At 43.3% G+C, this 23,961-nt stretch overlaps 3 protein-coding genes across 8 annotated transcripts; all 3 read right to left on the bottom strand.

The window, feature by feature from the left end:
• Window positions 1-1,261: 1,261 nt before the first annotated feature.
• LOC133920951 (transcriptional corepressor LEUNIG_HOMOLOG-like) lies at window positions 1,262-10,376 on the bottom strand. 4 transcript variants are annotated; one of them, XM_062365612.1, is made up of 18 exons: window positions 10,090-10,376; window positions 9,954-9,986; window positions 9,771-9,868; window positions 7,883-7,992; window positions 7,508-7,803; window positions 7,318-7,393; window positions 7,108-7,219; window positions 6,320-6,372; window positions 5,928-6,230; window positions 5,719-5,808; window positions 4,084-4,302; window positions 3,845-3,986; window positions 3,676-3,785; window positions 3,421-3,570; window positions 2,849-3,004; window positions 2,621-2,737; window positions 2,155-2,352; window positions 1,262-1,772 (listed from the first exon to the last, which is right to left on the bottom strand). In XM_062365612.1, the coding sequence occupies exons 2-18, from the start codon at window positions 9,983-9,985 to the stop codon at window positions 1,629-1,631; spliced, it is 2,406 nt and encodes an 801-aa protein (XP_062221596.1). In that variant the 5' UTR covers window position 9,986; window positions 10,090-10,376; the 3' UTR covers window positions 1,262-1,628. The 4 variants fall into 4 exon arrangements, with proteins under 4 accessions (XP_062221596.1, XP_062221594.1, XP_062221592.1 ...); XM_062365610.1 differs by having other exon boundaries at window positions 5,719-5,811; window positions 10,085-10,374; XM_062365608.1 differs by having other exon boundaries at window positions 5,719-5,811; window positions 10,090-10,374.
• A 3,335-nt stretch (window positions 10,377-13,711) lies between these two features.
• On the bottom strand, window positions 13,712-15,248 carry LOC133920950 (uncharacterized). Its single transcript, XM_062365607.1, has 3 exons — window positions 15,029-15,248; window positions 14,809-14,906; window positions 13,712-14,731 (listed from the first exon to the last, which is right to left on the bottom strand). Exons 1-3 carry the CDS (start codon window positions 15,035-15,037, stop codon window positions 14,035-14,037), a joined length of 804 nt encoding a protein of 267 aa, XP_062221591.1. The 5' UTR covers window positions 15,038-15,248; the 3' UTR covers window positions 13,712-14,034.
• Window positions 15,249-16,321: 1,073 nt separating this feature from the next.
• On the bottom strand, window positions 16,322-19,192 carry LOC133920949 (phospholipid--sterol O-acyltransferase-like). Of its 3 annotated transcripts, none has more exons than XM_062365605.1 (6): window positions 19,017-19,192; window positions 18,242-18,859; window positions 18,064-18,135; window positions 17,725-17,893; window positions 17,412-17,516; window positions 16,322-17,329 (listed from the first exon to the last, which is right to left on the bottom strand). In XM_062365605.1, exons 2-6 carry the CDS (start codon window positions 18,509-18,511, stop codon window positions 17,187-17,189), a joined length of 759 nt encoding a protein of 252 aa, XP_062221589.1. In that variant the 5' UTR covers window positions 18,512-18,859; window positions 19,017-19,192; the 3' UTR covers window positions 16,322-17,186. The 3 variants fall into 3 exon arrangements, with proteins under 3 accessions (XP_062221589.1, XP_062221590.1, XP_062221588.1); XM_062365606.1 differs by having other exon boundaries at window positions 18,242-18,856; XM_062365604.1 differs by having other exon boundaries at window positions 18,242-18,822.
• Between the last annotated feature and the right edge of the window lie 4,769 nt (window positions 19,193-23,961).

Below are 23,961 nucleotides of genomic sequence, written 5' to 3'. Positions count from 1 at the left end.
CATTATCTCCTAATGAACTTTTGCTATTGTTAGATTTGAAAATCTTACAACAGAAGCAAAACACTTTGTCAACATGCTTAGAATAAACCAATCATTTTCTGTCATGTACATCTCCATTGCTCATTATTCTAATTATTCTAGAATAATGAGCATACGAAAAATACCTTGAGTTACCATCTAAAGAAAATTTAAGATTTTCTTCTCTTATAGGTCCCTTCTCAACTAATACGTCCCTAGCTTTATTATCAAGATTACCCCAATTTCGTGGATCATAGATATCCATAGAAAAAAACGGTTGTTCATCAACACTAGCAGATGATTTAAATATATGCTCATGATCACTCACATTGTTATCATCCCTATTGGTATCAATATTTTCTTCTGTATGGCATTGGTCTTCTGAATTCTCATTAGGTTGTTCCTCCATAACAGCTATCGCCAACTCATCCGGGATCTTTGAACTGCTCGTATTACTCTTAAAAAATTTATTAATGGCTCCTTTTTGTGATTCCACCAACTCATCTACTCGTTTCCTTTTTTTTTCCTTTTTTCGCTGCCAGATGCGTACTTTCTAGAAGACATAATTCAAGAACATGCTGAAAATTAAAAAGAAAATATATTAGTGGTTGAAATACTACAAGGATCACCAACTAGACGATTAAGACGAGTTATTATCTCAACGATTAGGCCAAGTTACCGTCTCACCGTTGTCCCCAATCACCAATTCGTCGACTAAGACGACTAGACGAGCCACCATCTCGGCGTCTTCCCGCTGAAAATTAAAACAAATTAACAATTGATATACATACTTTGAAAATTGATCACGAACAAACGAACTATCGGATTCACAATTTACAAACACCAAAAACAAATCTATCTCGAAATAGAAATTGGATGATGTGATTGTAATTTGTACAGTGGCGATTGGCGTCTGACGTTCTCGGTCTAGGCGTCCGTGTCTCAGCGTCTGGCGTCGGTCGGCGGCTCGGACGCTCGGTGCCGTGCGTGATGCGTCAGCAGGGCCAGTCACTCAGCAACGTCAGTGATCGGAGAGCACACGCAGACAAGCGTGCGTGGGCGATTGGGCGTGGGCGACAGGCCGAGTGGCCGACAAAAATCAAAAATACAGATTAAAAAAAAACTCTAATGGAGTAATGGGGGCCCTAGGATTTGGGGGCCCGGGGCGGCTGCCCCGCTCCCCCCCCCCCCCCCCTCCAGGGCCGGGCCTGAGCACATTAAAAGTACAGTCACACAACTGGCGAAATCCCAACCAACTGCCGGAAGCAAATTGCAGCGAGTTCCAATCGAAACAGGGAATGTTACATATGATACAACATAAATAAACATAAAACAGTCGGCCCACCTTTAAGCCTTTGTTCTTTTCTTTTTTGTTGTTTTCTGAGCTACACAAACAGCCTATCAAGATAAATATAACCCACCCACAAACTCACTGCAATAAGCTCTAAACAGCTCAACCGCGACAGGCACCTAGCTACTACTCTTCTTTATTTGCCTGAGTACAACACAATCGCCCACGGCACCCAGCTCACCACCATTTATGCCTCTGCCGTAAATATCAATTATCCAGGGAAAAAAGCTATCTAGATGCACCATTAGTGCTGTTATCGTTATTTCCACAACTTGACAGAATTGTCATGGCTCGCAGAAGCCACCATCCCAGTGACTTGTGATTGAGCCAATGCCGCGATTAGACCTTCATGAGCTTGCACCGTCATGCTCTGGTTCTTCACCATGTTCCATAGCTCCAGAGACTGCACGATCAGAATGTTAATGAGAAACTTCCAGAAAATAAGCTACACAGATCAATGTGATCGGACTTGCTGAATCTGTGATCGGTGATTCCAACACCATACGTAGACTATGCCTAGAGAAGGGGGAAGTGCTATTGCTAATAAGACTTGACACAACAGGATGCATTAACAGGCTTCTGCTTGCGTCTCATTGTTAAATAGGAATCTGCTAACTGTCCAACATCAGGTGTATTGGATTATGCATATTCTTGTCAACAGAGATGAAACAAAAACATCTAGGAGACAAGTTTACTTGTACAAAAATACTGCCATACACTTCCTCCAAAAGATCAAGTCAAATTAAAGTAGAGATGATTAGACTCAATAGGAGAGCCATAATTACCTGGTAGCCTCCAATAACCAAGAGATTGGTATAGTTCGGGTGGAACACACAAGAATGGAACTTGTTTCCATTGGAGCTAAGCTCATGAATGCACTCTCCTGATGATATTGACCAAACTTTAACTAGGTCCTGACTGACAGAGGCAAGGTATTCCCCACTGTTGTCCCAGCACACTGACTGCACATCTGAGTTATGGCCCTGAGATTGAAAATCAAGTACATCAGGATCACATTACATGGCAAAACCCAATTAATTGCAGGTCCAACACAGAAAAAGGAAGAGATTCACTACACAACAGAGGAAAATCATGCACAATAATGCAGTAATGTCATATTGAATTGCAGAGAGTATGATGAGGGATCAAGATGTGCATGTGCAGGATGCTGAAGTAAAGTGTAGCAAGAGAACTTTTTGATAAAAGAAAAAAGGAAAGAAAAGAAGATATTCTGGTGTTTAAGAGCAGAACCTGTAGGGTGTGTTTTTTGCCATGCGTCTCAATATCAAATATGGAAACCACATTTTCAGCAGCTGCGGCTAGAAACTGTCCAGCATTAGGTTGAAATCGAACTTGGGCAGTACCACCCTGCACAAGGAAGACAGAATCGGGCAAAACTATGAGTTATAAAATCTATAAGTTCTTTTTTTCCACACAATCATTTAGGGAATTTCAAGGCGTAAAAAGTATAGTACCAACCTTTATGGCACGCAAACACGTACGCTGGGTCACATTCCAGTACCGGATATCACCACTGCCATCACAAGAGCACAAAAGGTCTGTCTTCTTTGGATGAAAATCTAATGATGTGACCTGGAAGTTATGCCCAGTGAACGTATGCAAAGAGAATCCAGGCTGCAAAACAAGTTACATGAGTAATACTGTACCAAATGAAAGTACATATATAAGTAACTTCAAACTCAAGGGTGAAGCCTGGTCACACAAATCACATACTTAACCAATTATCGGATATTGATGTATTGAACTAGGACATTCATAATATAATACAATTTGCAGATCAAGCCGCGAAAAGGGACATACATATAATATTTACATGCCAATTCACTCATGCCATGATTGGGCCTTGTTACCTTCTGAGACATGGACAATATGGAATAGCTGTGATTACATTTACTGCAATGACCAATACTATAAAACAAAGTCCATATCTGCACTAGTGTGCAGAATGCATAAGCATAATGGTAGCATTGCTATAGGAGGCACAATAGCATAATCTCCTGATTGCAAAAGGACATGTAAAGAGAACTTACATCTGCGGCGTTCCATAGTTTAATAGTTCTATCGAAAGATGATGTTGCCAGTTGACTAGAGTTAGGTCTGAAACGGACATCAGTAATAATAAGGGCATGCTCTTCTGGTGTATACTGTGTCTGGAAAGTTTCCATGTTCCAAAGTACAGCCTACAACAAAAATTAAGTAAGCCATATTCAGAAAAGTCAGAGGTGCAAAAAAGGTGCCACTTTCTAATAGAACAGAAATCCCAATTGCATGACATTTACTGATACCTTCTTCTCATGTCCAGCACTAGCCAAAATCTTGCCATCTGAAGAGAAGTGGCAGCAAACAACTTTGCTGTTGCTTGTGCGCCAACAATTAACTTCACTGAAGGTAAAACCTAAAAACAAAAGGCCATGTTATTTGACGTTTGCAAAAACAATAATAAAAAAATGTCACCTTTTGAAGCTGCTGGGTTAGGCTCTGCAGGACTTCTTTTGAGTGCAGCAAAAATATCTCTGGCATCTCCTTCGTCATTGGATAAAAAGGATTCAACATTATCATCCAAAGAGCCAACATCACCAAAATGGTCCAGATCATCCTGTCACATACAACAATTGTGTTCCTTATCCATATAACATATAATAATCATTATATACATCCAGGTGTAAGTTTAAATGAAGAGTAAAAGCTATAACCATTTGATTTGAAGAGGAGGCGAGCCCAGTTCCATCCGCCCCATACATCATTAGATTCTTCGGTACGTGGTGCATATTACCAGCCATTCCAAGTCCATCCCCAGGCGTATGTGTGGATGGTGTAGATGGTGGAGAATTGGCTGAAGGACCCACAGTGTTTCCAGTACCAGTACTATTTGCTGGTCCAGAAGATGCAGGTTGCTTTCTTTTTCTATTGCTCTGGAAAAAATAAATAATTACAGAAACAAGGATCAAATATAAGATAAACGGCAAGCACATCAGTTCTTAAGAACCAAATAGCAAATAACTATCCAATTGAAATAAATATAAGGATAAATAGCCGACTGTTCAGTATTAGTTATTGCAAAAAAGAAATAGTTTGCCATCACGAAAGAAAAACTGAAATAGATTGCCACGGAGCATTAACATTTAGTATGCACCCGTTAAAAGAAAATAAAATCTTTATAAAGTATGCAAATTTATGTCATTTGCCAAACTGGTCTTCAATGTATGAAAAAGGCAACTTTCCTCTTATCCTTTAATATAAGGATAAATAGCCGATTGTTCAGAATTAGTTATTTCAAAAAATGAAATAGTTTGCCATCTCGAAAGAAAAACTGAAATAGATTGCCATGGAGCATTAACATTTAGTATGCACCCGTTAAGAGAAAATAAAATCTATGCAAATTTATATGTCATTTGCCAAACTGGTCTTCAATGTATGAAAAAGGCAACTTTCCACTTATCCTTTAGAGTAAATACCATGTCAGTTTCTTTGGCCAAACTGGCCTCAATTATATGCAAAAGGGGAAAATATCGCAAAAAGAAATGTGGCATATAAATTATAGTAACTGTTATGGGCTTTAGGGCCAATCCACATCAGTAGCAAAAGTATACTACTAAAGTCCTACCACTAAGTTAATAGAAACATTCAATTCATGTAGTTCAACTCAGTGGTAGAACCAGGACTGGGGCATTCCCAACAACTTCCCTGGCTGATCTCACCAGCTTTTCTCATATTGTATATGAGAACACAAAGAATATATGCATTAGAATGTAGTTACAGAGAGTTATAGAACCGATTCTCCTAGGACATACTTGTCACTGATTTCTAGTTTCATCCTGCTGGGATCTGCATAATTGTAAAATTTAGCATCCAAACTTTATATTCCATTGATTCTGATGCCGCCAGCAATGTTCTTCACACGTCACTTCTGCGTGATATTCCCTCTTGGTATCATTATCAACAAAACTATTATTTCCTCCATCGACAATTTCATGTCATTTTGTCATCTTCATAAAAACCATGGTATTATTGAAAAAGACCATATTACCCTCATTGAATGCCTTAGAATAATCAGAATTCAAAAGAATGGTAAGGCTGCAGAACATCACCACCACACAATCTTGTATCTTAAGGCTTTCTCAGATAAACGTCTTAATTCCATTGTACACACTATATCAAAGTACTTCATAATAAGTTTGTAATTTGTTGATAGAAGTGCAGCGATAGAGGCACAAGACACGGTATTGCTGGGAAGATTTGCAGTTTCAATTTAACAGGGACAAGTCCACATGCAAATTACCTATCAAGAACAGAAAATGAAATGCATAGATTGGGCACACTGTCAGTACCTGTTGCATTTGTTGCTGCTGGCTCTGCTGCTGCTGGTGGTTCTGCTGATGCTGCTGTTGAAGCTGTTCCTGCGGTTCCTGCGAAGATGTCTGCTGCATATGGATAGTTTTAGGATACAGTTAGATTCCAACAAACCGGAGCCAGGGAATATACAAACTTCAAGATTAAAACTCTATGCAAAGAAAGCAAACTTCTAAAGCAAGCCAACCTTCATGAGATACTCTTGATCTGGTCTGACTTTCGGTGAACTGGACTGCATAGGGGAACTAATGCACCCATCAGTTCCAGCAGGTTGTCCGTCTTTACCGTTCAACCCACCCCTGGTCAGTGCTGTAAATCTGCGGGGATCAATATCCCCATAATTGGTTGAGTTGCTAAGGTTCCCTTGTGCTTGGGCCTGTGCTAAGAATTGCTGCTGCTGTTGTGGTGACATAAGTTGAAACTGTGACTGAGTTGAAAGAAATGGCTTCTGCATTTGAGCACCTAAATTTGGCCGCAATTGATCAATTCCCTGTAAGATGGTAGCACCAGTATTGATAGGTGGTTAGATTCCAAATAAAAACATGAACACATAAGGCAATAATTTTTTGCAGAGCTTACAGTTAATGGCCAGCCCTTCAACGGTAAACCACTCACACCTTGGTTCAGTCCTGTTGATAACAGAAGGTATCTCAAAAGAAGAACATACAGAACGAGAAATGCACAATCTTCTTGAAATGAATTTTTCACATTATATACGAGAGACGGTCCCCGCCAACCAAAAGAAAAACCATTGTAGTTAGTTAATTGCTTGCTTTCGTATCCATGTGTTGCAAGACTATATTGGTATAGCACAATCTTAGCTGTCAAAAGTTAATACAAGACAACTAACCCATATCTCGTTCTAAAAGTTCTTTATCAGGATTCATTTCCAGTTCAAGAATGATAGAACAATAGAACTGTAGTTACAATGTAAGATGCAGCCAGCTTCCAAACATAAATTTGCAAAACCAAATATTATTTGAGATGTGTAAAATATTCCTATTTTCCATTTTTCCTATTACAGATTGCTATTACTCCCTCCTCCGGTCACAAATAAGGGAAGTTTTGGGTTGTATGCAGTCAAAGTATCTAAACTTTGACCATCAATACCACTATACATTGAGATTGAACATCTGAAAATGATGAGTAGATTTGGTACACTGTAAATATATTGCAATAGAAACTAGTGTTCGAAACTACGTTATGGGGACCATGTCGATGCCCGAAACGTCACTTATATGTGACTGGGGGGGCAATATGTATCTGTAGCAGCAAGGGCAGGGTGTTCTACAGAAGGTGCCTTTATAGTGGAGTGCCAGCTTTAGTGACATAGGAGGAATTCACAACACACTGGGGAAAGGGCGCACCTGCACCACCCAATCCAGGTTTAGGCTGAACTATTCCCTGTCCATATAAGGATGATGGATCCATGGGCAACGATCTCTGGGGCACTCCCATGTTACCTTCACTCTTAATATCCTGTTAGAAAGAACATTTGGGTTATTAGCGCATACATTTAATGAACTGGTGGAAGAAATTGCAAACAGAAATGACACAACATGGGACTAATAACCCACAATTGTTTGCTGATTCCGAGCCTGGATTTGCTGCAGAGTTGTAGACACATTTCCAGGAGTCCCAGGAACTAATTGCCTAATTCCACAAAATGATGTGTTTAGTGAGACTACCACAAACATATCAATTTTAACCTCTCCCCTTTTACTTTTGTAGAAGTGTATAAGAGAAAAATGGGGGGTGGGGTATCACCCTGCATGGTTTGTTGCTGCTGACTTGAGAAGAGCCATTCTGCTAGCATCAAGAAGCTGCGACCCCTCGGCGTCCATTGAATGTGGGTGCTTCAAGCGCTCTTCATACATCTTGGCAGCTAAAACACTAGCTGTTGATGGCCCCAAAATGCCATCAGAGTTTAAAGCATTTAATGGACCATTAAGCGAAGGATGGCTTGCATTAATTCGCTGAAGTTGAGCATGTCTTTGCTGCATGAGTTGCAACTGCTGCATCTGCATCTGCTGCTGGTGCTCTCTTGCTTTTATTTGCTGTGCCTATATTTGCAAAGTGTTGTATAGTCAGTGAGATCAAAATAACAATATATGCATGGTGCATTGAACAATCCCAAGATACCTCGAGGTATGCTGCTGCAACCTCAGAATGCTTCTCATTTGTTCTTGCAATGAATATATCCCAAAAGACAGACCACCACTCAAAGAGAAACCCTCCAGGAGCATCAATTGCTGCATCACAATTTGTGAGTCAAGTACAACATAATGATACTTGGATGAGTCTCCTATGCAAACAAACTAATGGAGAAAGATTGTTCCAAAGAAATCACATAAAAGTGGTCTTGAAGTGGGCAGGTATCTATATATCAGTTATAACTCATAGGTATTCTTGTATCAGATGGGATGTTAGGCATCTTTGCAAGACAGTATCTTCTACATACAAGGGTTAAAGGTTCTGATATGACAGTTGTTAGGGAGGTTTTCATGTGACAAGTGGTACCAGTTAGCCCTTTCTAGCAAGCCTGGATTTGGTAAGCAAGAAGTCTAAAACAGCGATGGTACATTGGTACTATTTCACTCTCCATTTCCTAAGGATATTTACACCAAGTTTAGCACTGCATTCCTGTCATGTATGCTAATTTATATTGGTGCCGCTTTCCACTTCCTGTTACTACAATGCGTATGAGGCACTAGCCATTGAGGAGGGCCTCTTTCAGATAAAACCACCATGCATCAATTATTACTTCTCAAAACATAATATAGAACAGTGTGGTTTCTACTTTCTAGAAGTTACAGATATCCAATTCTGATACACAGCTGCAGTTATATTACCAGCTAGTTGAGTTTCGCAGTTGCTCTACAAGCATGTCACCCAGTTGCATTAAAAAAAATTCTTTTCTACTAAATAAATTAGCAGGTTAATGGTTGTTGTTAATTTCTATTTTTATCATGCTTGCTTGTGTTGAAAAGACACGTATATGAAGATCCACTGTAGCTTCCCCAAAACTACATCTCTGTAGCATCTGTGTAATAAACTCCACTAAACAAGTGATAAAGTAGTTTTCCTACTATCTGAATCTTCAGGCAAACTTTAACGCTTGAGCAAAACATAGCAAGATGAGATCCAATTGAAGAGTGTTGGATAAAATAACAACAGCATTTAGCTAGATCACCACTAGTAGCTTTTCGGTGAGTAGTGACTATATATGTCAAGATGCATCGTGTTTGCTACATGAATGCCACCCATGCAGCTTCTGCCTTGCATGCATCTCCAATCCATTCATACAATAACACCATGCACCTGACAACTACAAATGCTAGCAATTACCTAAATCGATATACTTTAAATATAAATAGGAAAATGGAAAGAACATAAGAAAAGGTAAAACATACATTTCAGATTCTAAAATTATTACATTTGAACTAAAGAACTCTCGACAAACAAAATAACGACAAAAAGTTTGTTATGCCACCGAATGCATCATTAATTGCTGCCTTCATCAAAATTCATGTGCACAAGCATGCAAAACGTCCATAGCACGCTAAGAATCCTCTCAAGTCTCAACAACAATAGCTAACGACAACTCTTTTGTGTGCCTAGCTTGGGAAATAAAATCCCGCGATTTCCCGCGAAAATTATGAACCTATCTCACCTTAAGTTTCACCAACTCCTCATCAAGTTTCAAAGCTACCACATTACTTTAGAGCTTCTCTGCACAAATTTTGCACAAAACTTTCTAGGTCCCTTTGAATTTCGAATCCTCTGTTCTCATTTGGCTGAACATCAATCTATAGATGATTTCAGATTCCAAATCACGCGCCCAATTTTAGGACAAAAAAAACCCCATCTCCTCCAAACCGAAACTCAAATTCACAGTCCTCATTAAGCTCAAGGCTGCGACTTCAAATTCACGCCCCAGCCAATAGCCAAAGTCTCGTCACAAACAAAAAACCTAACCCAGAAGCAAATACAAAGGGAACGAAGTAACAGAAGCAGTGGTGATGATTACCGACTGGATCAGCAGCAACCTTCCCCTCCGCCATGAACGCCTTCGCCGTCGTCTGCAGGTTCCTCTTCAGTAAATAATCATAGATATACACATCGAGCCTGCACCACGAGCACCGAAAATCAACCCTAATCGAGCAGATAAAAAACACAGAAACCAGCCGGAAAACACATCAAAATCGCTCACATCTTATCCGCTTCCCAATTGCTCTGCGCCATTCTGCAACCACGGGAAACCGACCAAAAACAGCAGAAATTAGCGTCGAAGCCAGAGGAATCGGGCTCAAACTCGCGGGAAACGAAGGGATCAGAGCCCACATTACCGATTGAGCGCGATCTCGAGACCCAGGGGTCGCGAAAAGCCTCAAAAACAATCCGCGATGAGCCGCCGAACAGGCGGCGGGCGGGGAGGGATCCAATGCTCGATCGGAAGTGGCCGCGGCGAGCTCGGAGGCGGAGGCGGAGGCGTCGGAATTTGGTGGGTGGAGCGCGCTCGCTCGCTCGCTTCAGTTGGCACCGCTTCGGAAGAAGAGAAGAAGAGTTACTACTACAAGATGAGAGAGAGAGAGAGGGAGATGCATAGGGGGAGAGAGACTGAGAGGCATGTGTGCGGGTTTGAGGATGGCTCGGTATGGTGTGCAAGGACTCAGGTTCGGGAAGGTTCGGATGCCAGGCTGCGGCCAGATATTTTGCAAAGTGGTCCTCGAATGAATTGTTAAATGTATATTAAATTTTTTATCTCGCTATCAACGGAGCTACTTTGGAAGTCACTTCGTCCGGTCAACTAAATGAGTCATTTTATATAGAGATCTAAGTAATATTATGTAGTAATAAATAGAAAATTATGAGACTATATGTTCATGATAAATTCTAATGTTATAGTATGTATGCATGGTATGCTCTCCTAACACTTATTAGGATACATGTGTGCAAAAATAATTCACCGTTGGTATATAGGATGTTTAGAGTTCATCAGACTCCATAATCTATATAGATGTTGCATGCATGTAAATATAGGGAGACATCATTAGCTGAACCAGCATCAAGCTAAGCATGCGTGGTTGTTAGGAAGGTTAGGTAAACCTCCCTAAAGCCACTCAATGTTATTTTTTGGCACTTCTATTTCTTTGCTCCAATGGTTCTATATTTTCCGATCAAAGAAAGTAAGATAAATTATTATAGTGTAACTTGTTGTTTAGATACAAACTTTGTAATTTGTGATATATGGAAGGTGTTTGTAGTTATCTTAAATAACTCGCACAATTTCTTACAAGGAAATAATAAAGTTAAGGTCCATCAAATAAATTATGTTCATTTCTATATATCCAATAATCACAAAACTCATACTAACATATAACAAATTGCCAAACAACTTACAATTAGCAAGACCTAAAGTGACACATGAACATCTGATTTCATTTGCGTGTCTTTTTTTATGCGAGGTGTTACGTGAGCTTTCACGTGATGTGTTTCTGAAATAAATTATTCCAAATTTGAATTGGCAACAAAGGTGTTTTTACTTGTTCGTAATACGCTAAAGATTGAGGGGTCCATGAGGTTTATCACGTCTAGGGTCGGACCCGAAGGAGTAGGCTCGGAGGCGTGGGGATTGGAGCACTTGATTAGGTCCGGACTACCATGGCTCTTCTGGTGCCTCGAGCCTAACACCAAACACAGAAACTGGCCAATTAAATGGAGGAAGAGGGTAACGTGGCCTTGAGTGATTGGGCACTGGCGTGGTTGGTGTTCGCGAGGGGATTTGTGAAAGATAGGGTGAGCTGGTGACCTTTCACAGTAACGATGTCTCGCACGTTTGGGGTTTCTCTGAGGCTGGCCTCTTTGTTGCCTTTGCTGCGGGGTATTGTGTGGGGTTACCGAGATGCAATTTGGTCCACCGTGGAGTACTATTTCTTATCCCATCAATAAATCAAATTAGCACTCCACGTGCTTCCCCCGCTTATTTTTAAAACTTAGGATTTGTTTTTAGTATTTATTTAAAGGAAAATAATAGTACCTAGTGGATATCCATTTGACTTGGAACATAAAAAAGTTACTTAGATAATTATTGGATCGTTCATACTTAACACCTCATCTCTTAGTTATAAGATACTATATATATATGCATCATAAAAAACTCACTTATGGTTAGTGGTAAACGCTGACTTGATGGGTAAGAGGATTTTTTCTTTCTCCTCTCCCTCTAATTCATAATAGAGTTAACAGTTAGTGGGTAAAGAAGGAAGAATGTAATCACAGATCCCTTAGATCTATTTATTTGTAGTGAAATATATGGGTGACAGTCTATATAAGCAATGGTATTATCAGATAGTCGATCAAATAGTTTTTCACATTATGATAAGAGATTGTGTGAGAAAGAGAAGATAAGCGGAGACAAAAAATCATACTTGTCCACGATTATATGTGCTGAGATAGAGACTATGCGTGTGGATTGTTTTTCTTAGTTTTTAATGATAGAATAAAATTATTCTAACCTCCGCATTATAAGATACATATAACTGACCCTAGTATCCTGACATCGGGCTCCTTGTATGCATCAAGCATTATGTATAGGCAAGCATTCGAATGCTTTTCGTTTCCACAGTTGCTATATTAATATGTACTCTGTGGGTCCTATAGTCCTCCTAACTTAAGTTTCTCCTCTCCATAAAAGGACTACGCTGAGATGCTCCGTGGGGTACGCATGCAAAACTTGGCCACAGCCTTGACCACAGCGAGCTGCGGGCACAGAACAGGGGGCAGATCGCGGTGGGCTGACCGGATGGTGAGGCCACCCAACGCTGCACTGGGGCCAGCGTGGTTACACCGTACAGCTCAGAAATAGCTCGCGCGAGATCCAGGCCGTCGATCCTGCGCGGACGGTCCCAATCGCCGACCCTTTTGAAGCGGTTTGCTTACTCCACGGCCGCACAGGTGAAGTGAATATTTCAAATAAAGCTCCGGCTCTACTATTATTTATATAAGATTTAGAGTTTTTAAAATAAAATAGGATAGTTTAAATATCTATTTTTAATTTAAAATAAGAACAATATATTTAAATCAAAGATTGTCCATCTGCTTATAGGTTATAAAAATTTCTAGAGCTAAAGATAATTAGCTTCAATAATTTTTAGAGACAAAGCTAAGCTAAACATACTCTTGCTGTACGGAGCGCCTGATTCCCCCCTCCTTCCCGCAAATAGAAAATACGTTTTTTTATTACTTAATGTGTGACGGAATAAGACGGGTGATGATTTTTATGGTGGCTTTTGGGTCTCTCCATCGTGTTTCCACGGCGCCGTCCCGTTTGGCCGGTCGTCTTCACCTTTTCCTTGCGAGTCCCGGTTGATTGGGTTGGTGTCGGTAGTTTTTATAGTTCTGATTCGTGATGGTCAATTCCGGACTATTATTATCCTATCGCTGTCTTTAGTAAAGATGGTTGGGCTATCATACCTCCACGTTTAACCAACAATCTTTTGTTGTAAACAAGACTTTTCTTAAGCAGCAGGTGAATTGGGCGCTAGGAGTTAACCATCAATCTCTTTTATTATCATACTACAACTTTCTTTCGTCATGTCATCGATGAAAGAACACCGGCATTAGGCTTCTCATTTCCAAATGGGAAAACTAGAGACCTACTGTAGCACAGTACAGTTATCAAAAATATTGTAGGATCAAATCTCATCCATCCGCCTTAAATCTAAAGGTTCACATCAAATTAAAAGTCATTGACTTCATCAGTTGGTAAACAGTTATAACTAAAATAAACTAAAAATTGATCAACATATTAAGATGAGCTTTTCTGTTTTTTTCTAAAAACTAAAAATTTATTATAAAAATTAACAGCCTATCTAAACGGTAACATGCACCGTGAACAGTAACATAAATTCGACACTGTCTTTCCAGAAAAAAAGAGTGTCGAAAACATCTGTAGAAGATGCAAGAACCAGGCAGTAACAATTCAGAACATAAAATTAACGTATCTTGTGAAATTAATCATCCAACGGTGCAAATTAATTAACCTAAAGTACCCACCAATCCTCTTTGATTTAAGAGATCTTTTAGAAAATTAGTATTTTTGATTGAACTAAGAAAAAGGTACGGGCAGTCCGGTTGCAATGAACAACCAAAATAATCAGACAGACAACATAGTCGTAGTTTTCATACGGCGGCAGCGGCACGGAGTAGCAGAAATTCTCAATCTGCTGCAATGCGTTACAGCCTGATGCTGTTTGCAAAGCGCGTCGCAGCAAGCATCCAGAGTGTAGCGTCTAGCCCTGCTGCATTGTGGCGCCGTTGCCGTGGCGCTCCATGACCCGTCGCATTGCCAGCGCCGCCGCCTCGCTCGCCCGCAGCGTCCCGCTAGCCATGATCGCCGCGAACTCCCGCATCACCTCCTCTTGCACCTTTCCCCTCGCGTTCCCGAGCGGATCATTTGGAGAAGCCTTCTCCGCCGCCGGCGCAGGTTCTTCTCTCTTGGCGCCGGCGCCCGCGGCCGTGGTGGAACTAGGCGTTGTGGTCTTCTCCGAGGGGGGCGGCGGAGGCGCGGCCTTACTGGACACGGAGACTGACGCGGGCGTGGGAACGAACTGCGTGGCCTGCGGCGCGACGTTGTTGCGGAGCGTGGCCTCGAGGTTCTGGATCATGGGCATGATGAGCGGGCCCATGGGGCTGGACATGACCTCAGCCGGGAGGTTGAGAATGTAGTCGGGGATGACAGCGCCGACGAGGAACTGCGCGACCTCGTTGCTGAAGTTGTTGCAGTTGTGGGTGAGCAGGCGATACGTCTCGGCCGTGTAGCGCGGCGCGATATCGCGGAGGTAGTCCTCGAACACCTCGCGCGGGATGCGCGTGACGCCCAGCTCCACCGCCCGCAGCGGCCGCCCGTACGGTGTCGTCCCCGCCGGCGACGCCTGGATCCCGCCGCCGAAGTAGTACTCGTTCCCGTACACCACCACGCCCGTGTGCCTGCGACATCCAGATGGCCTCGATAGGTTATGCTTGTAGTAGGATTGAGATCCGGGAAGTAGGGAGCGCGAGCTTACCAGATGGCCTCGATTGGCTTGCCGAGGAAGGAGGTGGAGAGCTGCCGCGCGAGGCCATTGCTCAGGTCGTACACGTTCAGCGTAACCTTGTACCCCTCCTGCCGCCATTAACAGCCACAACCATGTCAGATCTCCCTCTCCACTGCGCACGCCGTGCGACTAAATTCATTGCGGGTACCGAACAACAAATAAATCAAGCAATTGAACGGGTGAGCCTTACCTCCGCCATTAGCCGATTCCCGTCCGGTGCCGCTCGAATCAGGAAGAAGAGCAATAAATCTCCCCGAGAGTCAGAGGTCAATAAACGCAGCTACCTAAACGCGTGGATCTGGGACAGGAGGGAGGGGGTGGAGAGGAGCGCGATAAATAGAGAGAGATTAGATTAGATTGGATTAATGGAGGAAGCTTCTGGAGTCGTCGGGTCCGAGTTGGCTGGTTGCTTCGTGCTTGGAGAAGGGGCCGGGGGATCGGGATCCTCTGCAGTTGCTACTGGCAACTGCAGAGAGGCTACTGTAGCACAGTAGAGTGCATTTAGGTCTGCTCTGAGCCGTTGATTTCAGAGTGGATACATCAGATTCGTATGCTACAGTATCTACAGTAGCGTGCTACAGTACAGAAACGCTGTATATAGAACCAGATATTGTTGCTACAGTAATGTATCATTAACTAATGCACAGCACTGTAGCATCAGACTCATTTTACTGTATAACAGTGATCCTCTGCATTAATGATGTATTAATGCAGAGAATCCGGGTCCGGGGCCGGGGGGGACGGGAGGGAATCGCTTCGCCTTGGGCTCCAGCTTGCGAGGGAGTGGGATGCCTGCCTGCGGGTTCTCGTGGCCGTTGGATGGGGACCGGGCCGGCGTTGCAGCGGGTGGGGACGGGTGGGACTGGGGAGGTAGTAGGCAGGTAGCTTTCGCGGAGGATTCCAAGCGCGTTGAGAGAAGACGGGGATCTTTGGAAGCAATTTTTCTAGAACGCTGTCTTGAAAGATCTATATGAAATTTTATTTATACTATCATCTCTTGATTCAATAGCTGAATCAAAGATTAGAGAGAAAAAATAGGGAATCTTTATAGGATCGGGTGGTGGAAAATTTACTTCTGGAATCTTCTACAACGGAGAGGGCTCGGCTCGAATCCGACTCCGACGCGTGGTTGGTTTGGCTGCCTGGTTGGGGGAGTTGGCGAGGGCAGCGCTAGAGGTGATGACGTGGCTCGTGACGCGCCTCCGACCATACAGAGCAACAGATTGCTGCTCGTGCTCGTTTGACTTGGCCTCGCAGCATGCAATTGCTGCGCACAGTACGTGCTCCAACACAAGACAAAGACAGAGTCGTCGTCTCGCAACAATGAACTTCGCGTGACGTAAACCACGAGTAATCCTGCATCTTGTGTTTATACAGATGCCATGAACACACAGATAACATTGAAGTAGAGATCGATAATCACACGGCAGCTCGTGCTAGCAGAAACAGATGTAGAATGCAAATGTCCAGTGTTGATAAAGAATATCCCAGAAAAAAAAAATCAAACGGTGTAAATTACACAGCAGAACGGTACAGGCATCGCGATCTACGGAAACAAATGAGTCAAGCATTTTCGGAAAATGTTACATTATCCAGCTACTTACATTACTCCTCATGCCACAGCTAATCCGTAACAAGTGCCACACCTTGACATCAAGCAAACTTCACACTAGAGATGCATCGCATCAATCAATTCTTAATATTTGTTGAGCGGTTAACACTCATTTCCTAAATGACAAATCACGTCTAAGGTGATTAATTGAGACCTGTACAATTTCTGACAGGTAATAGTACGTACCGTTCTTCATGACCATTAATTTCTTACTGCTTGATTTCTCAGATAGCCAAACTCGTGTTTACTATACGAATCAGTGCGATCTCATGGCCCTTTCAGCACATTGGAAATACTTATGCTACACATGGCTACCAAGATTTGGTGTTAACAAAAAAACTAAACGGTCCTGGAAATGGCATAGCTTCCATCTTCACCCACAAATAGGTACTGAAACGTGTCGTTTTCAGCCTGGATATACCAGCTTCAAAGATTAAGAGTACCAAAATGCCCATAAGAGTACGATTTGACCTACTTTTGGCTGGGCCCCAATTCATCGTGGTTCTACCATGCCGAATAAATTCATCGCCGATTAAGAATGGGAAATCAAATATCATTCCCATGTGAGCGACAAACCACAAAATTACTCAGCCCAAAACATCTGCAGCATGTGAATAAAACATGCCAGGTACTTCACAGGGCAAAAGAAATAACACTAATGCAACATACTTCAGAGATACTGTTGAAGGAGTTTAGTTGATGTATTTTTCAGTCTGAGCTCATTTCCAGATGGACATCAGTAGAAAATGTCAAAATGTCCTTGTTGCTGGAAACAGTGGAAAACTAGGTTGCAGACCTGTATTCGGTGTTCTGGAAAGCCACACCGAGCCTTTGCATAGTCCCAGCGACAATCTTCGTTTCTTAATGGGCCACGGAAAGCTGTTTATGCATAGGAACTTGAAAACTGAAAGTCGAATCAAGGAACAATCATACTTTTCAAAGAGTTCTAGTTAAAGCAAACCTTTCGTCACAAATTTTGATTTCGAATCAAAGTGCATATCATGCCACATTTCAAGCCACAACTCACGCATTAGAACTGGCATCCTAACAATATTCCTGTGATTTGCTGTTAGGAAAAGCACTTTCATATTAGATCTTCGTAACGAATATGGAACAAAAGATAGCTATGGAGAATGTGGATTGTGGAACACACACGAATAAAAGATCAAAACTAAGAGGATCCTCGCAGGGAAGCAATGCAGAATGTCAAGTACAAGGAAAAGCACTACAACCAAACTACAAAACGAATTAGAAAAGAAACTCTAGATCTGCACCTTTATCAAGCTCCCATACTGCTGTTCTCCATACTGGAATACTTTCAGCATCTTCATAGTAGGTTATGTACTTCACATGTGGAGCTCTCGTCATGTTTGGGAGTATATCCTGGCTATGATGGTGCTCAATGTTCATGCTTGTTTGTAAGTCAGAACCATCACGTTCTGCCTGCAAAAAGAGGATGTGGTTGTAATTATGAAGGGTGCATTAACATTGTGATATACTGCTAGAAAGTAGAAAATAGTCAGTGAAGGTTCCATTAGCGTAAACAAAAGTATGAATATCCAGGCCTCAAGTTTGCCATGCTAAGAATCACACGACTAGCAGAAATAGAATACCTGTGGAGCCCTTGTTATGTTCACTTTTGGACCAAGCCAATTCTTGCACCATGAGAGAGAGGTGTAGGATACCTGCCATGAAACAGCTATTTAATTGCTTAAACAAACCACTTCAGATAGTTCAACAAAGTCACAAAGATGTTGAATTGAACTAAAAAATTCATTTGATAGCACATACCGTTCCATCACCACCGGAATTATTAGGCTTCCCAGAAACAGAATTACCTGATCTGGTAAGAATAAATAATGCTACAAATGTGCCACCAGGTAAATATTTATGCTGATCAAAATTAATGCCCTGAACGTTGTAAGTTGTATTACTGAAAAAATATGAGCTTGATAGTGTTCTCCAGAAAAAAAAAACTATTAAAACTTTCTGAAGACTACAACATTCTCTCAACGTAACGAACAATTCAATGCCTCTTTTAGCCCCAGTTCTGCTGAACATTTCATGATGAGTATAAATATGGAAACTTCAATGCAACAACAAAAAGGTGAACAAAAATATCTAAGTAATGCTTCCCAATTATCTCAAGGTAGCAAATCTCCTCTAATCTAGTTGCCCCTTGCCGATCCGGCGGCCAGCAATGGCCTCAGCCGTGCCCAGAGCCCCCACACGCATGAGCGCAAGACTTGGACCCAGCCGTTCCGCCGCCGCCGTCCAGCACAAGACGCAGGAGCCCCCAATCTTCATCCTCACCTGGAGCTCTTCTCCCTAACCCTAGCAACTGGCGGCTCTTAAGCCAAGTGACTGCAGGCCTGGGCCAAACAAAGGGTGAGAAGGCCTAGCCAACTGCTGAGTTTCGGCCCACAACAAATTTTCCTCACATTAGAATTTCCGAAATTTACAACATAAATATGATATAAGCAATAAATTATTGCATTATAGATTATTTTTACTGTATAACCCATGTATATAATTGCAAATCAGTACTTAGTAGGTATAAGTTTACCTGTTATATAACCAGAGTCCAACTCCGAAATTGCAGAAAGACCACTATTGGGCCTCGACTTGCATTTTGGATGGTCTGTCTGATTATAAGGTTCAAGCAGCATGCATTTAAGCCAGCAATTTACCGCAGAGAAATGCTGCACCGTATTGAACATATCAAAACCAGTAGATTTGGATACCTAAGACCATCTCCAACAGCTAGCTCAAATTTTCATCCTCAAAATACTATTACAGCATCCCCTATCACTATTACAGCATCTCCTATCTCTAACACTGTAGCAGTACTGTATCACTGGATAGAGCATCTGTTGGAGATGGATTTCTAGTACTACAGTATACCGCAAAACACTGTAGCACTAGAATCCTCAAATTTGGAGACTCCGTTGGAGATGGCCTAATAATAGAAGTAGAGAAAATATATCCTCTACACACCAAACATCGTTGCGATGCCCTATCCTAGTGTGGGACGAACAAAGTGTTGCCATGTTATGTAGCGACATTAGTCAGATATGGCTATTCTTGGTGGCATACTGGCATTAGAGACTTGTAGTAGTAGATGATTCCTAGAAAAACTGTCCACACCAGCTCGAGTTAAGCTTTTCTTTTCTTTTGCTGTCGGAAAGTGATGATGGAATTCAAGCAATTGGTGGTTTGCAAATCTCCAGAATAACAAAGGTGTTCCAAAAAATCTTTGTTGGATATCCTAGCCTAGTGTGGGACGAACAAGGCGTTGCCATGTGATGTGACGACATTAGTCATATATGGATATTCTTGGTGGCATACTGGCATTAGAGACTTGTAGTAGTAGATGATTCCTAATAAAACTGTCCACACCAGCTCAAGTTAAGCTTTTCTTTTCTTTTCTTTTGCTGTCGGAAAGTGATGATGGAATTCAAACAATTGGTGATTTGTACGTCTCCAGCATAACAAAAGTGTTCGGAAGCTGATGGTTCCCGCTGGCCAACAGGGAGCGCTGGTGGTGACGCCGGCCACCCATCCGCCCGCCCCGCGTAGGTCCGGGCAGATCGTAATCTTCACCTCCTTCGTCGCTGCTGGTCCGGTGCCGCTATTCTCGACGTTCTTCTTGCAAGTGCTGGACAGCTAGCCCATTTGAGCTCAAACTCAGTGGTCATCCTGGCCGTCTTCGCCCACCTCTGTGAGATGTTCGTGGGGGTGCCGCCATCGGTCGTGCTCTTCTGGCATTTCTTCATCCTCCGAGCGGCCGGGAAGAAGAAGGGGTCGGACGGCGTGGAGGTCGTGGGCTGCTGCAATTTTCGCCTGCGGGAGGGGTTCGGCGACGCCTACATCCAGCAGACGTTGCGCGGCAAGTAGGACGACTGGTGCCGGGACTGGGTCTACGTCGACGTCAGCCCCCATGACCGCCTTTCGCTACCCCAATCGCTGGTGGAGCCCAACAAACTGGTCTGGGAGTCCGCCCCCACGAAGGATGCCCGCCTGCGCCCGGTGCTGAACTGAATCGAAGACCTACGCCGGGCAGGGCTTACCTCAGTCATGGTGGTTGCCACTTCCTGCGCCGCCAGCTGGCCCCCCTGAGGGAACGCGCCCGCTTCGCCTGGATGTACACCGAGCCTCGTGACGTGACAAGGACGTGTGTAGGCGAGGACGTGGACCTCAATGAGGGAGCCCTGGTGACGCTTCTTAAGGTGGTGACCAGCGTCGACGACCTTGCCCGGGCGGTCCTGCCACATGAGGACCTGGCGCTTTGCTCAGACCCGGGCCGGGCGGCCCTACGAGAGTCGATGCTGGCCTTTGACGCCCTGGGGCCGATTGATCGCCCGGGGCACCGAGACCCTGGGACTCTGCACATCCCCGGGGCGAACGACAATGGAGGGCGGGGCGCCGCCACCGAGCCGAGACGACAAGGGGAAGCGTCCCCGGGCGTATATTCCCCAACTGTCCTCATCCTCTTTGTCGTCGTCACCTCCGCGATCCCCGCGCTGAGGACCTCGGCCGATGGCTGACGCGCACTCTTCCGCACTCTGCTCCGCTGTCACGCGCGTGGACAGTGAGATCTCCCTGCCTCGCATCGTGTCGCGTCCTCAGCCGCGCTGCTAGCTGCCGCGCACGCCGCCTCGCCCTGGCCTGCACTCCACCGCGCCCTACTATCCCACACACGCGTCGTGCTGCCGTGGCATCCCGGCCGCCGTACTGCCGCGCTCTGCCTCCCGCGCGCTCCAAGCCGTCCTGCGTCGCAGCTGGTCCGCGCTGCCGACCGCCACACACGCGTCCTCCGCGCCTCCAGCCGCCGACGATCCCAACTGGAATCCCCGGCCGCCGTGCTCGCCCGAGCCTCGAGCCGCCACCCGCCGCTCGGCCGAAGAAGCATGACTGGCCTCTCTTCCTCCGCGCTGCAGCTCCGAGCCGACCATCTCCATCGCCCCTCTCCGGCGCCTCCTCTCTCTCTCTCTCTCTCTCTCTCTCTCTCTCTCTCTCTCTCTCTCTCTCTCTCTCTCTCTTCGCCGTCTCCTCTTACGTCGCCTTGGCCATCTCTCCGACCGACGAGCCCTCTCCTCTCCCGGTCATCCTCCCTTCCGCCGGCTTGCTCCCCCTCTCTGATCTCCCTCCTCTCTCCTTTCGCCTCTCTCTGTGAGCTGCACCGGAGGAAGTGACCCGGCCGGCCTTATCTCCATCTGGCGTGTGGGCCTCACCAACCGGCCAGTCCACCGGCCTGGTCCACGGTGGACCATGCACTGGCCCACGGCTTCGGTCCATCAGCCATGGGTCAAGTCCTCTGCATAGTACCCCTCCGGCCCACGGCTCTTGGTCTACGGTGGACCGCCCTCACAAATTTCCCTCGGTCCACAAATTCTGTCGACCAAGTTCGCAAAATAGTCTCCCTTTTCTTTTTCCAAGATTATCTTTCCGATAAATCTTTTTCCGATAGCCATATTTCCTCCGTTTCAACTCCGATTTTGGCAATTCTTTCGCCGATATTCCTCTAAAATCATAATCTATCTCCTGACCAAATCTTTTAATTTTTGGAGTTCGTTTAATTTTCTCACCCGGTATTTAATTCGTATCGTGGCGTTTAACCTAGATTAGATTTAGTCTTTTATTAAACTAAGTCGAGTTAGATAATTCGATAATTATGTTTAGGTTATAATCGTAATATAGTCTTATGTGATAACCTAACTTAATCTTAGGTTAATCATTTTTTTAATTAGAATAACTAAAGATTGCTTTTATTTTAATTGGAGTGGATCGTTATTTCATACGATAAGCTATAGGATTAATCTTAGTATACTTAATGATAAATTAACTAGTGCAGCGGTTAAATAAATAAATACATGTTACTAGAATATGATAGAATAATTTAACATTGGTAATTAATTAATTGAATAATCTTTTAGTAATTAATTAATTAGATTCAAAGAATAGATTAATTTAATTAATTAATTACATGCATGCTTTTATGATAGCAATAAATATAACTTAAGTAGTGTGGAAATTAAACAACACTAAGTAATTAAGATTAATCACTAAATAACCATATTTAGTGCTATAGATTAGAATAATTAATCTTCACACTTAAAGCATAGATAATCGTCTAGAGTTGTACTTACGTATATATATATACATGCTCATATACATATAGACGTAAGTATTACACCTACATTCATGCCTGTACCCGTGCACTCACCTACACGTAGAACCTCTAGCTGTCGCCTTCCGGCAGTTAATCTAATAAACGCTCACCTATTTAATCGAGATTTGTTTAGGCTTTCTCTTAAGTTAATAAAATAGCTAAGTTACCAGTTTAATCTAGCTTCACTAGATGATCCCGCTATTCTTTGTATATTAGCTTCGTGTTGCTTAGAGTTGCCGATCGTCTTCTGCTAGGTTTAGCTTTCGTCGTTTTCTCCGTCGTTCTTCTTCCGCTTTGGTATTTCTTGGTTTTATTCTGGTGTTCATTTGCTTAGTCGTTGTGCGCTTTTTGTCGTTAATATGTGTAGACTCAAAGTCAAGATTCTAAGTAAGAATGTGAGTAAGAAACTGAAGGCAAGGTCCAACGATGAAGAAGAACCTCGGATGACTCAAGCGACAAGACTAATCATGAATTGACCCCTTCAAGAAGGCAAGTGCTATCTCCTTGATCATACTGAACCTATGTTTTCAAATAATATACATGATCAATTAAAACCAGACTTATTATCACATGTGCTATATATTGTGTTTTCTTTCAAACTACTTGTAGTAGTTAATCCTATCAACACTGCCATGCTTTACATATCATCGTTCAGAATACATATCACCTTAGGAATACCTGTTGTTGAATATATTAACAATAGGTGACGCCTTAATATCTAGCATGCTTAGGATTGAATACATCTCCTCGGAGATGTCACTTTTAAAATATGTCTCATCAGAGATGTCGCTTTTAAAAACACCTCTCCTCGGAGACAAGATTTACTGTTATCAATGACAACTCATATACCATGCCTCCTTGATGGTTGTGAATTCCATGATGGTCGTGAAATCCTTGATGTTATGTGGGACATAGATGGTAATGTGTAAAAATGAGTGAAAACTGTTTTGACGCGGGCAGGTAGAGTGGTCCTCAGGGGAGGATGCTCTTGGGGGCTTGAGTTACATGATGGTATTTATTGCCCATGAAGATGCCTGGCCCAGCCGCTTAAGGACCGAGTCATTTCACCGCCATGACTTAGCAACCCCGTGCAACCATGCGTCCTGTATGGGCAGGACTTGATTTTTTCTTCACCGGACTGAGTTGGACATCATACCAGGAGGCTGAGAGCAACGAGCAGCCAAGGGTCCATTTGTCCCGCTGTTTGGAGGTTTCAGGGACTGGATTAGGCTTAAAAAGGGATGCTGGCCTTCGGAACATGCAGCTCTGGGACTTTGCGTGTCTCGTGGAAAAGCTCGGTAGGAAAGGTGTTTGGAGAGTCTCGATATGATTCGCTCCT

This window comes from Phragmites australis, chromosome 6, assembly GCF_958298935.1.
Source record: "Phragmites australis chromosome 6, lpPhrAust1.1, whole genome shotgun sequence".
Classification (NCBI taxonomy): Eukaryota; Viridiplantae; Streptophyta; class Magnoliopsida; order Poales; family Poaceae; genus Phragmites; species Phragmites australis.
Note: the sequence above shows the minus strand (reverse complement) of the source record. Positions and strands in the feature narration are given on the sequence as shown.

What these genes read in the sequence shown, in the direction of transcription:
- LOC133920951 (XM_062365610.1), bottom strand. Translation starts at nt 9,985, where the DNA reads ATGGCGCAGAGCAATTGGGAAGCGGATAAGAT. An exon ending in TAACCCAGCAGCTTCAAAAG is followed by an intron (nt 3,786 to 3,844) that starts GTGACATTTTTT and finishes TTTTGTTTTTAG; the next exon opens with GTTTTACCTTCAGTGAAGTT. An exon ending in GCAAAAAACACACCCTACAG is followed by an intron (nt 2,353 to 2,620) that starts GTTCTGCTCTTA and finishes TTTCAATCTCAG; the next exon opens with GGCCATAACTCAGATGTGCA.
- LOC133920950 (XM_062365607.1), bottom strand. An exon ending in AAGCCAATCGAGGCCATCTG is followed by an intron (nt 14,732 to 14,808) that starts GTAAGCTCGCGC and finishes TGGATGTCGCAG; the next exon opens with GCACACGGGCGTGGTGGTGT.
- LOC133920949 (XM_062365605.1), bottom strand. Translation starts at nt 18,511, where the DNA reads ATGTTCAGCAGAACTGGGGCTAAAAGAGGCATTGAATTGTTCGTTACG. An exon ending in ACATAACAAGGGCTCCACAG is followed by an intron (nt 17,894 to 18,063) that starts GTATTCTATTTC and finishes CTCTTTTTGCAG; the next exon opens with GCAGAACGTGATGGTTCTGA. An exon ending in ATCAAAATTTGTGACGAAAG is followed by an intron (nt 17,330 to 17,411) that starts GTTTGCTTTAAC and finishes ATGCATAAACAG; the next exon opens with CTTTCCGTGGCCCATTAAGA.